Raw genomic sequence first — 13,674 nt, 5'->3', positions numbered from 1 at the left:
AGGCTGGGGCCCGCCGCCCGGCGATTGGAGAACTGCGCCGGGCACGCCGAGGATTCATTAGTCTAGCAGCCTGCCCGTCATCACGAGCTAGGACCCCATTGGGGAATATTACTTGACAATCAAATGAGATCCCACCCCTAAGGCGGGACATTGCACCAAATTTTCAAATCTCGGTAGGGAAATTCGCTTGTCAATCAACATATGTCCCACCTCCTCTCTAGGCCTTAGGTAACAATACCGCCAAGCTGTGACGACATTCCTGCTTCCCCGCCTCCAGGCGGATCCGCGATGTATATGACGCTTGGTGATTGGCTGCTGGCTGGGCGAGGGGAAAGAACCAGACTTCCGATCGCCTTGCCGCACCGGCTGTCTCAGATGCCGATTGGCTCGCGGGATTTGAAGGGCTAACACCCGTTTCCTGACAGGTGAACCTTGCCCCGCAACGGACGGCCAGGCTTCTAGCAAGGGAAACCCGAGGTCACATGATTAGTCCTTAGGGGAACCGCCATCTTGACACTAGTGGTTGCCATCTAGAGAGCTTTTGGAAGGCAGAGGTCGGAAATATTGAGGCGAGTTCTGGAATCTGGTTTGCTAACCAGGGAAGAATCAGTAGATGGGATGTTGCTGGAAATGGAGGTTCTCAATGGCGCTCTCCAGTAAGCTTACTTTTCCCATCCAGGTTATTGGTACCAACGTCCGTCAGTTCTCTCAAACCAAAAAGCAGGGAGGAATCCTCACTCCAGAGCTACTAGTCGTTTCTGATCTGTCTTCTTTGCATAGGCATACTTTACAAGCCCTCTGTTCATGCCCCAGTTTTAGCCTGTTTCTTGGACTGTTTGCTAGAGACCCCTAATAGGTCTCTCAGCTTCCAGCGTCCCCCTTCCAAGCCTCGCCGCTACCAGAGCTGGCTCCCCTTTGCTGGTCCGGTAAAAATAAAACTTAACCGTGGCATTAGAGATCTCGGGATAGCCTACTTCGCAAATGTTATTTCCACACTTCTCGTTCCAGTGGGCGTACCTGCATCCAGGTCTGTACCTCTACGCCCCTGTACACCTCAAACCCCAGCATCACCCCTCTTGCAAAACCTTCCACTAGCCTTCTCTCCTTTCCCATGACAAGCAGGTCTACTTCCACTGTGCGCTCAATTATTTTGTCCTGCATTGTGGGTTTGGAGATGAGTGGTGAGATCCTATTTATATTTGCAGCCCCACTGTGAGGTTAATATGCTTTGCACATAATAGGTGTCTAATAAATGTTTACATTCATTGGGAATCTGGGTGTCACCCTCATTTTCCAATGCTTTCCCAGCCCCCAGACCTTCCTTCAGACCGCAGAGGAATTCCTCCACGCAGGTGCCCAAACACGCGTTTGTACTCAGATAATCAATGAGACCTAGCCCTGGAAAGCAGGGTTTCCCTTTTGTAGCAGTGGTACTACGCATTTTTTTAAAAAAAATTAGGAATGACGGTGCTAAGTTTGCAAAAGGGTTATTTGTGGTCAGACCAAGCTCCGGGTTGACGGCGAGATTCAAATGAGGCCATTCAAATTAGTTAATCAGACAACCCCAATAGGATGTGCATGGCTAGGGTGGGGATTTGGACAAGAGATCCGTTAGCAAACCAAAAGGTGGAAAGCTTCTTAGTGTACCCCATTCTTCCCCTCACCCTCACTTTTTCTCACAGATCCTTACCTCAGGAACAGGGGAATTCTGAGCAGAGTCCTAGTTCTTAAAATTTCAGTGAAAATTACATCAGCAGCCATCGCAGCTCCAGTGATCTGGGAGAACTAACTTGAGCACCGAAGACAAACTCTAAAAGACTGTGAAATCGCTGGAAGAAAAAGGTTGTCTACCAATCTTAACCTAATCAAGATGTTGATGTTTTATTGGTTCCTAATTTAAGCTAATCAGGCCAATCAAAGGAAAAGTGACTTTTTAATAATGCCTTCAAATCCTAATTTTGTTGAGCACTTGATTTTGTAGCAGGTACAATCCTAGATTCCTTATTATATCTCACTGAATCCTTGTAACGACTCTATGAAGCAAATATTTCCAAAACTATAACTTTTCTTACGGATGAAGAAAGAGTGAAGTAACTTACCCAAGCCATGGAACTAATTAGCAGTGAGTAAAGGGGAAAAAAAAGGGGGGGGGGGCATCCGCCAGCTCAGGTCATGACCTCCCCATTCACAAGTTAGAGCCCTCTCGGGCTCTGTGCTGATAGCTCAGAGCCTGGATCCTGCTTCAGATTCTGTGTCTCCCTCTCTCTCTCTGCCCTTTCCCTGCTTGTGCGCTCTCTCTCTCAAAAATAAACACTTAAAAATTAAAAAAAAAAAAGTGTGCAGGGAATTCAGAGCCAGCTTTTGAAGCTTAGATCAAAATTACTACAAGGTCTGCTTTAGTACACAAAAATTAAATTATGTATGATGTTGAAGTTGGGAAAAGACTAGATTCCAACAACAGACAAGTGTTTAGGCAAGCTGTTATTATATCCAAAGATTATTATGCACCTATTAAAAGGTTTACACATAGTGTGTAGTAACATGTGAGCGTAATTACATTAGGCCAAAGAAGTAAATGTAAAATTGTATATAAAGTATGATTGTGGTCTTATTTTAAAAAAATTTTTTTAATGTTTATTTATTTTTGAGAGAGAGAGAGAGAGTTAGCAGGGGAGGGACAGAAAGAGAGATGGAGACGCAGAATCCGAAGCAGGCTGCAGGCTCTGAGCTGTCAGCAGAGTCCGATGTAGGTCTCAAACTCACAAGCTCTGAGATCATGACCTGAGTTGAAGTCGGATGCTTAACTGACTGAGCCACCTAGGTGTCCTGATCTTTTTTTTTTTTTTTTTTTAAAGTAATTTGGACTGAGGCATCTGGGTGGCTCAGTTGGTTAAGTTTCCAACTTCGGCTCAGGTCATGATCTGGCGATTTTTCAGTTAGAGGCCCTCCTTGGGCTCTGTGCTGACAGTTGAGGACCTGGACCTTGCTTTGAATTCTGTCTCCTACTCTCTCTGCCCCACTCATGCTCTGTCTCTCTCTCTCTCAAAAATATATAGACATTAAAAACAATAAAAATAAAAAATAACTTGGACTAAAAAAATAACTTGGACTTAAGGGGGAAAAAGGGAGCAAGAATCAGTTCAATCTTTTCTTTGGTAATATGTACTAGAAACTTTCAAAATGTTGATTCTTAAACCAGTAATTGTATTTCTTATGATCTAAAGAAATAATCTACACACTGGATAAACATTTGAGAATAAAGACATTCATCAGAGTGAAAAATGTAATCTTGAATGTCCAAGTGGCACACTCAGGAAAATTATTATATACACATAGATGTAATTTTATATGGTCGTTATGCCTTCAAAACATTTTTAATGACAAGGAAAAACTGCAATATAATGGTAAGCAGAATTGTAGTATAGAAAATTGTATATACAGTATGATCATAAAATATAAACACAGACAGAAGATGGGAAAGAAATACGCCAAAATGTTAATAGTAGTAATTTCTGAGTAGTAGGATTATAACTGACTCATAAATTTCTGTTTTATGATTTTTTTCCACAATATCATGTTATTTTTGTTTAAAATTTAAAAACCATCAAACTTCCAAATTTACTCTAGTAAGTATGATTACTTTTACAAATACGTTTAAAAATATATTGGGGCGCCTGGGTGGCTCAGTTGGTTGGGTGGCNATGATGACTTGCAAAGTAAGATACTTCCCTATTAGATTATAAACTGTAAAAGGCAGGGACATCATATTAATTATATTTGTATTTTCATTGCCCATCACTGTGTATTCAGTAAATGCTAACTGAATTAATACTGTTCCATAATCATTTTATCATCTTGCCTGTTGTTGATGCATAGAGAACATCAAAGAGAGAAGTTTCTAAGAATGAATTTGTAAAAAATTAGTGCATAATGATGTGATATGTACCCATTATGAATTATAATTTTCCTTCATTAATAACCTCTCAATAGAAGGCCAGGGAATTTTGGGAAAACTGAAACTCATTGTGCACTAGAAGAAGGAAAAAGGTGCTAATAGAAGTGAATGGTTAGTGAAGATAAGGAGAATTAGGGGTGCCTGGGTAGCTCAGTTGGCTAATCATGTCTCTTGGGTTCAGCTCAGGTCACAATCTCATGGTTTCTGAGTGTAAGCCCCGCGTTGGGCAGTGTGGTGACAGTGCACCGCCTGCTTAGGATTCTCTCTCTTCCTCGCTCTCTGCCCCTGCCATGCACTGTGTGTGCTCTCTGTCTCTCAATATAAATAAAGTAAAAGTAAATAAACTTAAAAAAAATTAAATCAGTAAAAGGGGATGAGGGAAACTCCAGTTCTGTCCAAAAGGGAAAACTTCTCACCAAACAATATAAATACTTGGCTTTTTGGTAGTTTCATCCCTGCTTTTAACTCTTGCTTTTTTTTTTTTTTTGTCTGTTACAATAATTCTCTATAATCTAGAACTACATTGTTTAATATGGTACCTATTAGTCACAAATCGCTTGAGCACTTGGAATGTGAGTAGTCTGACTTGAGATGTACTAAAAGTATCAAATATACATGAAATTGCAAGACTCTGTATGAACAAGAGACTGTAAAATAAGTTAATAATTACTTAATATTAATTATGAGTGGAAACTAATAATTTTTATGCTGGGCTAAGTAAAAGATTGTAAAAATTTGTTTTATAACTGTTTTAATGAGACTACTAGAAAATGTAAAACTACATATACGGGTTGCTTTCTATTTCTGTTAGACAGAGCTGATACAGAACCTTGCAGCCTTGATCATATACTTACCTCTAGTGTGGGGCCAACTCTCAGTTATTGTCTAATGCAAAGTCTAGCCTCTCCTACCTTAATTCCCTAGGTCTGCCCTTGCAGGGAAGTGAGGTGTCCCCTTAAATGAAAAAGAACCTCCATTGGGCTGCTTATCTTCTATTCTGCTTGGTTAACTTTTTAAAAACTTTGTATCTGGAAAATTTGTTTTAATACGCTATACCAGAAATATGTGTTTTTTATTTTTAAAAAAAACAGAAAATACTGACAGTAAAAAGAACAAATAAAAGACCAATAAAATCCAATACCCACAGATAATCACTAATGGTATTTTGGCATATATCCTTCCTGAAATTATCAGTACATAGATACATATAGAGGCATGTACACACACACACACACACACACACACACATTTACATATTTATTTTAGCAAAATGGGATCATACTGTATATATTGTTTTCTATTTTCTTTTTTACCAAGGTAGAAACATCCTTCCGTATCAATAAAAATATTTTTTCAATTTCATTTTTCATGACTTTCCTCAAAAGTCACCTTAGAAATGAGGGTTTCCCTGACTATTCTATTTAACATTGAAATTTATACTTATACCTTCCCACTTTCATGCTAATGAATTATTTTTCTTTATAGCATTTATCACTTTATAACATGAAATGTTATGTTAGTGAATATTGTGAACTGAAGTGAGTACCAGGGAGAAATGCTTTTTGTCATTAGAGGCTGAACCACAAGTGGGGACTTGGTCACCATCACACAAAGATTTGGGGTAAGTTTTCTTTGTTTCGGTTTGTTTTTTGTTTGTAGCCATCCCAAAGTACTGCATATACACACCCTCTTAAGATTTGGGTTGGCGCCTGGGTGGCTCAGTCAGTTAAGCATCCTACTTTGGCTCAGGTTGTGATCCCAAGGCTCACGAGTTAGACCCCCGTCTCTGCCTCTGTGCTGACAGCTCAGAGCCTGAAGGTTGCTTCAGATTCTATGTCTCTCTGTCCTCCTCTCTCTCTGCCCCTCCTCCACTAGCACTCTGTCTCTTTCTCTCACAAAAATAAACTTTAAAAAAGATTTTTTAATAAATAAAAAAATATTTGGGTTGGCATAGATGGAGTTCTTGGCTTTGGGCCTTTGGCAGGGGTTAGGAGATAGGGGAACAACTCTGATTTTCTTTTCTTTTTGGTCTCAACACTTTCCCAAGTCCCTGTTACTTTAATTCTTGCCCTTAACAAGGTTACGAAAAGATGATTAGATCAAGAAATGTCCTGACACCAGGCTATAGAGTGTAGAAGTCACAAACCCTGTTCAGTCCTTCTCATTAAACTCTGGGCTTTATTTTTTTTTTAATACGACCATTACATATTACACAAAAATAAAAGTCAAATGAACTTGATATTTATAAATTATTAAATAAAAATACAGGAATATATATTTATATTTATAGAGCTTTTTCTTTTCTTCTAAACTAACCAAATCTTTTATCTCGCCATTTTATGATTTAAAAAAGTAAAAAAATATATACCCTAGAATAAGTGGGGAGTGGGATTAATAATCGCAGGAGCTAGTTGCCCTACTTCTGCTCCTTCCTTGGCCTAAGCAAAGTCCCTATATGTCCCTTTGGGCTCTGGAGAGCAAGAAACACCCTCTCCACCTATTTAATCTCTGAAAAATGGCAATTAGATTTATTTCCCTTATTTAAAAAAAAAAATGAAATAGATTTAAAAATTGGGAGCCATACTCAGCCTTCCTGGCCAAGCGCTAATCCCAAGGAACTATATGGCTCTAGAAGAGAGTCTCTAGTTTTCCCTGACAGAAGAGTCTCTGGGGTTTCCATTGCCCCTCAAGCTAAAAAGGACGGGACAGTCAAAACTGCCCACTACGGTCCCATCCAAGCTATGCTTCTGGGAATCCAAGCCCTTTACCCTTTCAGAAAACAACCTCTCCTTCTCCCCAGGTGTGAAGGCCTCAGAGCAGGGCATTTCGGTTACCTGACCATGGTCCCTGCTGCTCCTGTTTGCTAAAGGCCCCCAGGAAAGTTAACAGGGATAGGTGGTCTTGTGGTAGAGGGGTGAAGAGTCTGCCCCAAACCTGGGGGAGCACAGGCTCCAATTTGGAGCTGATGGTCTAGTCAGTGGTTTTCCAACTTTATTTTTTCAGCAGCAAACCCCTTAATGCAAATAAAATCTTACCCTGAACCCCGATATGTAAGACAGCTACGAGGGGAGCTATTCTGTTTGAGGACAAGTAGCCCAGCCTGCTTAGCAACCTCCCCCACCCCGCTTTCACCTCCCCAAGGCCTCCTGAGGCAACCCCTGGGAAACCTCAGAGCTCTGCCAAGCAGTCTGAAAACCACTGGTCTAGTTTGTCCTGAGCAAGTCAGAGACCCCACCCCACCCCAACTGCCTGCCACAGACCAGCTCTGAGTTTCTGGTATCAGCATACTCACGACGGACCAAGTGGCGCATGCAGTCTTCCACCTCCCCTATAAATACCACTAAAAAGTGCAGCCCTCTCTCAAAAGCAAAAGTCTGGGCTAAACACCTGAGGCCAATTTTGGTCCCACATTCTTGTGAGTACAACTATGTTGCCACATTTTGGGACCAAGTGAAAATCCCAAGAGTCAACCATGGTCTAGCTAAGCTGATCAGTGCTCAGGATCAAGGGCAGGGTTCTAGAGCACTGTGTCTGAAGTCAGCATTGGAGAGCAGCAATTTTAGCACCTTGGGAAGTGCAGCAGTGAAGTCTGGCTCAGGGCATGCATCTGGAGTGAAATCATTTCTTTCTCAAAAGAAAAAACTATAATCAGAATCTGTTCTAGAGGACTGTGAGCTCTAAAGTTAACGTCCTCAGACTCAGAGGTACAGACAAGTAACACCCATGCAAACAGCGTGGCTTCAAAGAAAATATAAATGCTTCTAGGTCGTGGTAGGTACTCTAGAACCCATATACCTGGCCCTTGATAAAGCAGCACCAAAGCTTACTACATGGAATAGGCCAGTCACGGAGTATAGGTCACCCTCACACCTATGGGAGTTCAGAGCTGGAATGTTCCTCTCAAGGCATCAACAGTCTCACTGAGACACAGTGCAGGACCCAGACTAGATCAGCATTTACCTCCACGCACTCACAAGGAAAATTAGAGTCCCAATTTAGAGTTTGAATTTGGGTACAGATGGTCCCAGAGACAGGGAACGCTTTAGGCACCAGTGTGCCCCAGTGGGAGAGGAGGGTGGCAGGTAAGTCCAGCTCCCCACCCACCCCCACTTGCAGACTCCTCGGCCTTGTTTTCAGTCAGAGCCCAGGAGGCAGCAGCAAGTGCATGATGCACAAGGAATGGGGATGGTGAAGCAACAGGGCCAACTACAGAACTTCTCTCCAAAGCCCTGCAAATGAGTTTCTGTGGAAAAGTGCCCAAAGCCCTCTTCTGGATACAGTGTTTCTCCCATAGCCTTGAGGCATCAGGACAAGGAAAGGGGGAGGAGGGGGTGGGGAGGAGGGGGCAGAGAACTGCCCCTTGTTCTTGCCACTTCAACAGGGAATGTTTTCTCCGTGAATATGGCTGCCACCAGGTTAGACAAGCAGCCCAGCATGCACACAAGCGCACGTGCACATGCACACGCATGTCCAAGCAGCCAAACATCACAGCCACCTCTCCCTATCACCTGAGAACTCCAAGCTTCCATTCCAAAGGTTGTGCCTTCTGTGTTTTCCCCAATGTGTTTCACTCATCCAATGGAGACACAACCCTTTATGCAAGTCCTCCTTCCTTAGGGCTACAAAGTAAGCTCTAGTTATAGTTTTGTGTGCCTATACCTATAGGCATGATCTCTCCCACCTCCTCCCAACCCTGGAATGACTTCATCTCCTGACCTGCTCACTTTCCAAATACATCCCCCATTGTCTCCAGCTCAGCCCTCCGACTGCCTGCCTGGCACACACAGCTCCTTCCCACAGTACCCTGCCCCTTCCCATCCCCATTCCATGCCCATCCATTCACCCTACTTCTTCCAAGGGCATTTCTCTTGTTCTCTTCCTGCTCTCCTCTCCCCCAGCTACACCTAGCCCCACCTGGCCCTGGACTTTCTCACTTGCTAGCAAAAAAGGCTCCTACAGTTACCAGGGCCCCCAGTGCCACGGCCCCTGTCAGCACTGTCCTCACTGAGGCCCAGTTCCCCTCCCGCAGACGCCGCGCCTCCTCCAGGGCCCCGTCCCCGTATAGAGCTGTGAACTCCGCCTGTGGGAGAGAAGGGAAGTAGGAGAGAAAGAAGGAGAAAGGGATATCAGGAGAGGAAAGAGTAGAGGAAAGAGGAGAGGAAGAGTTCCAGTTCCATCCACTGCAAGCACTATCCCATATCCAGCTCCTCTCCAGCCAAAGCTCTACTGGCTGCAAGCCCCAATCATCCCCCATGAGCGCCTGGCTCATTTGCCCTCTCTACCTCAAGTGAATCCCAGCCTTTCCCTGGCCAAACATTTTGCTCAGAACTGGCATCCTTTCCCAAGGCTTTCCTGACTACCACCCATCCCTGATATCCCCTGCCCATGCCACGTACTCTCGTGTAAAAAGCTCCTGACAGCTGGATGCCATTTCCCTGCAGGCACTGTGTATTCTCTCCTCTGCTTTGGACCATGAGCCCATCCAGTAATGACTGCATGGCAGCCCTGGAGTGCAGAGTCCAGCGTGACACCCATGGTGAGGGCAACTGATTCCACCCAAATAAGGAGACTCAGCCCCCAGCCTCCAGCCAGAACCCTGGTCTTCCCTCTGGAGACCATCTTTGCAGAGGGGTGTGCAGAGCAGCAATTGAGAAGCTTCTTACCCAGCCCCCACTGCTGTGGATCCAGTCAGCCAGCCGTGTCTCCAGGTAGGCCACCATCCATTCTTGCACTTGTCCCACAAGTGGCTCCATCTCCTTGTTGACACTCTCAGCACACAGCGCGGCTCCAAAGACAAAGAAGGCCACAAGGCGGCCCCAGTTGGGGCCTCCTTGGAAGAGTTCATCAGAGACCTGGGTGAAGCGTTGCTGGGCTGAGCCAGGGGTCACATGCAACTGGGCTGCCAAATCAGAGAAGGTGCGCCGGAAGCGGGTCTCAAACTCATCTCCAGCTGCCCGCATGGCTTGATGCAGTGGGTCAGCTGCTGGGCCCTCCCCAGGGCCTGCTCCACAAACATAACCCTTCTGCCTCAGCTTATAGCCTACAAAGTCTGCCACTAGAGCCCGTGTGTCTGGGGCTGAGGCTGGGGTCGCCATCCGGGCAGCTGTAAGAGTCAAGGATGAAAGACCGGCATGAATATATGGTCAGAGAGCCAGAAGGTGCACTTCAGGCTTGGCCAACCCAGTGAGAGGTGGGAGGAAATGCTCAGAGACCACTGGGCAGGGAGGGGCAAGAACACGGGAATTAAGTCAAGGTGAGAGGCCAGAGCATGAGGGGCTGGCCATTAATTTGTAATATGTCAAATTAAATGTAAAACAAGTAAATTTTATTTTTAAAATACTTTAGATTCTTTCCATAATAAAAGAACACCTACTCTATAACACCCCTACAAACCCCCTTTCCACAATACACACCATTTTGGCTTAGGGTCTTAGTACCTCCCCAGAGGGAAGATGTGAAGATGCTGCCAGAGGCCCAAGATGGGGGAGGAGACAGGGGCTGAAGGAAAAGGTGGGATAAGCAAAGGACTGCCAGGGACAGAGAAGGAAGGGGACACTCACCCAGCCTGGATGGCAGCTCTTAGGACCCAGCGCTGGTGGCAAGGAGCCCCCAGCTGGGGCCTTTCATCCTCCTGGCCAGCGTGGAGCCCTGGGAAGGGGAGGGGGAAAGCAGAGCTAGGCGGGGAAGGCCTGGGATCTCGGTCTGGACTGAGAAGGCTGGGGTTGCAGCTCCCGGGACCGGCCCCTGCCCCCAACGTTCTACCAGCTGTGTGGCCGAATCCATGTTTAATGACTGTCCTCCCGGGAAACCCAGGGCCAAGGGCTTCCTGCCGACACCATATCTACTCCCGGGTCCCCCCAGTGCAGTCCAACAGCCCAGCTCCTCCTTCACCCCCACCCTCAGCAAGTCTCCAACCCCGCCTGCCTGCCAGGTTAGGGATCTCACGGGTCAGGCCGCTGCCAGGATCCGGGCCGTTTCCTGGTGCAGGAGCTGGGAGGGAGGGAGAGAGGGAGGAAGGGAGGGAAGGAAGGANGCTGGGTGATGATGGGGCCCAGAGATGCGTCCAGAGAGAGGGGCGGGGCTGGGAAGCAAGCTTGGGAAGGGCCACAACTCCGGAAGACAGAGGGCTGCTGGTGGCCAAGAGAAGCTGGGTGGAGAGGACACAGAGGGCCAGGCTGGGCTCCTGAGCCTGAAGGCTGCCCAGAGAAGCCGGTTAGGCCTCAGGAAACCTCGGAGCAAATTCAGCATTTCCAGAAGGTCTCTGATGTTCCACGCACTTGTTGAATTTCTCCAGCCCTGGAGTGGATGCCTGAATTAGAGGAGCAGTTCATTTCAGTGGGAACTGCCTGCCAGGTGCCTCGCCCTGTGGTACTGGCAGACATGACACCGACACCGGACATTTCACTTCCTTATTTCTCCAAGAACTTTAACCCAGTAGTTGCTTCAGGGGCTGGAGGTTTAGTCAGGCATCAAGACTTGGATCACAAGTAGTTTCTGCAGGTAACCTTTCTTCACCTTCTTTCATCTTTTTTCTTTCTTTTATTTTTGTAATCAGATTGGTTTTCATTTTACTTCTCTTTACTCAACACATGAACTTATTCTCATTAAGACAAGTTCAAACAATATAGAGGTATAAGGGGGAAAAATACAAGTCTTCAATCTGCCTCCTTATACCCTTTGCACAATTCCACCTCCCTTCCTGGAGGTTGCCAATGTCAAGGTTGCTGTTTGCCCTTCCAGATAGATAGATAGATAGATAGATAGATAGATAGATAGATAGATAGATAGGCAGGCCCCTTATTTATACATGGCAATATATTTATACAAGGCAGTTCACAGGATATGAAGCAGTCTGACCACAGGTGATCCTCAGGAGAGTTCTCGAGCATACTGACTGGGCCCTGCCGGCTCAGGCAGCTGGCACTTCCTTCGGCTCCATTTGGAGGGATCTCTAGCCAAAGGCTAGAAAGAGGCAACCCAGTTCTTTCCTGCTGGTTCCCTTTGCTTCTACCTCCAGGTCAAACCTTGATATTCCTACCTGCCCCCCCAGTCACTGGATAAGAAAGGTCGTTTCTGTAACAATAATAGTAACAACTAATACATTTTGAGGACTTATTGGGTGCTAAGTACTTTCTTTGTGTGCATGATATTTTAGCCTCACACCAATCCCTATGCTGTTTGATCCCCAACTGTGGATGAAGAAAGTGAGGCTTGGAGAGAATAAGTAATTTACCCGAAGCTGTATACTTAGAAACTGGTACTCAATTTTGTTTGACTTTAATGTTTATTTCTGTGAGAGAGAGAGAGAGAGACAGAGCATGAGCATGAGCAGGAGAGGGGCAGAAAGAGAGGGGGACACAGAATCCAAAGCAGCCTCCAGGCTCCAGCTGTCAGCACAAAGCCGGACACAGGACTCAGACCCATAAACTGCGAAATCATGACCTGAGCTGAAGTCAGACACTAAACCAATTGAGCCACTCAGGCGCCCCTAAGTTTTGTCTGACTTTAAGTTTGTCTTAACTTTACCTGTATTGCTATCACGTCATCTCTTTTTCAGGTAATCAATGTTGTTATCACACCGTTTACAAGTCCAAACTCAGTTATCCCTTCCATTATGAATGAACAGCAGATTCCACACCTATATAACTGTATCCTTTCAACCATCCTCATTTCTTCTTTGCCGTTTGGCTGATCATCCATCTGCCACCAGCAAGGCTGCCTTCTTCTTTAGAGAATAACCTAGTCCAGTCCTTCCTGTGCAATCCTGATTTCTTCCAAGACTCTTACTTGAAATAAAAACATTTTTAGGTCTCAGAATCTAAATACATTTCTTTATGTCCACCTGTTTATTTATAAGCTCTGTGAGAGCAGGAACAGAATTTTATTCACTTTTTATGTCCTTCTGGCCTAATAGGCCCTCAGTAAATGTTTATTGAACAAATCATTCAGTGCCTCTGGCCAGTTATTGAGTAGGCCAACACTGATGTTTGAAGATAACTATAGTGGCTATTTAAGAAACAAAGACTGAGCTATAAAGAAGAAAAAAAGAAAAGAAAGAAAGATTGATTTGGAATAGAGATTCAGTGTCAGTCTGATGAGCAGCCAGAACACAGTGCCTGGACCAACACAAATTATACCCAGTCCAAAGCTGTGTATGTCAAGGATCTTCTCAGACCAATACTATGGAGCCAAGGAATGGCAATTCAAACTATAGACAAAGCAAAACTGTTTTCATCAGAAAACCTCAGGCCATATAGGCCCACTATGAACCTTATCTATTCCTTCAATGATATATTTTACAAGAGCAAGGAAGACAGTTTCAAAATGCTTGACTGTAGGGGATTCTAGGTGGCTAGTCACTTAAGTGTCCAACTCTGAATTTTGGCTCAGGTCATGATCTCATGGTTCATGAGTTCAAGCCCTGCATCGGGCTCTGCGCTCACAGCAGTGGAGCCTGCTTGGTATTCTGTCTGTCTGTCTCTTTCTCTCTGCCTCTTCCCCACTTGCTCTCTAGATCTCTATCTAAACAAATAAAAAATAATAAAATAAAATGCCTGACTGTAACACAAATTAGTATAATGTTACTTTACACCCTAAAATAGGAAAAGAATATATATATTCTTTCATATATATATTATATATTTTATACATTTTTAAATATATATATAAAATATATATATAAAAGAAAATATATAAAATTCTTATATATATATATATAA

General features: G+C 44.6%; 1 protein-coding gene across 3 annotated transcripts; it reads right to left on the bottom strand.

Moving 5' to 3' along the window:
- Positions 1-5,008: 5,008 nt before the first annotated feature.
- Positions 5,009-11,360, bottom strand: BCL2L2 (BCL2 like 2). 3 transcript variants are annotated; one of them, XM_077770415.1, is made up of 4 exons: positions 11,233-11,360; positions 10,516-10,603; positions 9,619-10,058; positions 5,009-9,035 (listed from the first exon to the last, which is right to left on the bottom strand). In XM_077770415.1, exons 3-4 carry the CDS (start codon positions 10,048-10,050, stop codon positions 8,886-8,888), a joined length of 582 nt encoding a protein of 193 aa, XP_077626541.1. In that variant the 5' UTR covers positions 10,051-10,058; positions 10,516-10,603; positions 11,233-11,360; the 3' UTR covers positions 5,009-8,885. The 3 variants fall into 3 exon arrangements, with proteins under 3 accessions (XP_077626541.1, XP_077626539.1, XP_077626540.1); XM_077770413.1 differs by lacking the exon at positions 11,233-11,360 and adding an exon at positions 10,901-10,984; XM_077770414.1 differs by lacking the exon at positions 11,233-11,360 and adding an exon at positions 10,880-10,981.
- Positions 11,361-13,674: the final 2,314 nt, after the last annotated feature.

The sequence above is a fragment of the Crocuta crocuta genome, unplaced genomic scaffold, assembly GCF_008692635.1.
Source record: "Crocuta crocuta isolate KB4526 unplaced genomic scaffold, BGI_CrCroc_1.0 scaffold175, whole genome shotgun sequence".
Classification (NCBI taxonomy): Eukaryota; Metazoa; Chordata; class Mammalia; order Carnivora; family Hyaenidae; genus Crocuta; species Crocuta crocuta.
Note: the sequence above shows the minus strand (reverse complement) of the source record. Positions and strands in the feature narration are given on the sequence as shown.

Excerpts from the sequence above, each read along its gene's own strand:
- BCL2L2 (XM_077770415.1), bottom strand. The coding sequence starts at position 10,050 with ATGGCGACCCCAGCCTCAGCCCCAGACACACGGGCTCTAGTGGCAGAC. Across the intron at positions 9,036-9,618 it reads TCCACAGCAGTGGGGGCTGG|GCGGAGTTCACAGCTCTATA; the intron begins GTAAGAAGCTTC and ends TCTCTCCCACAG.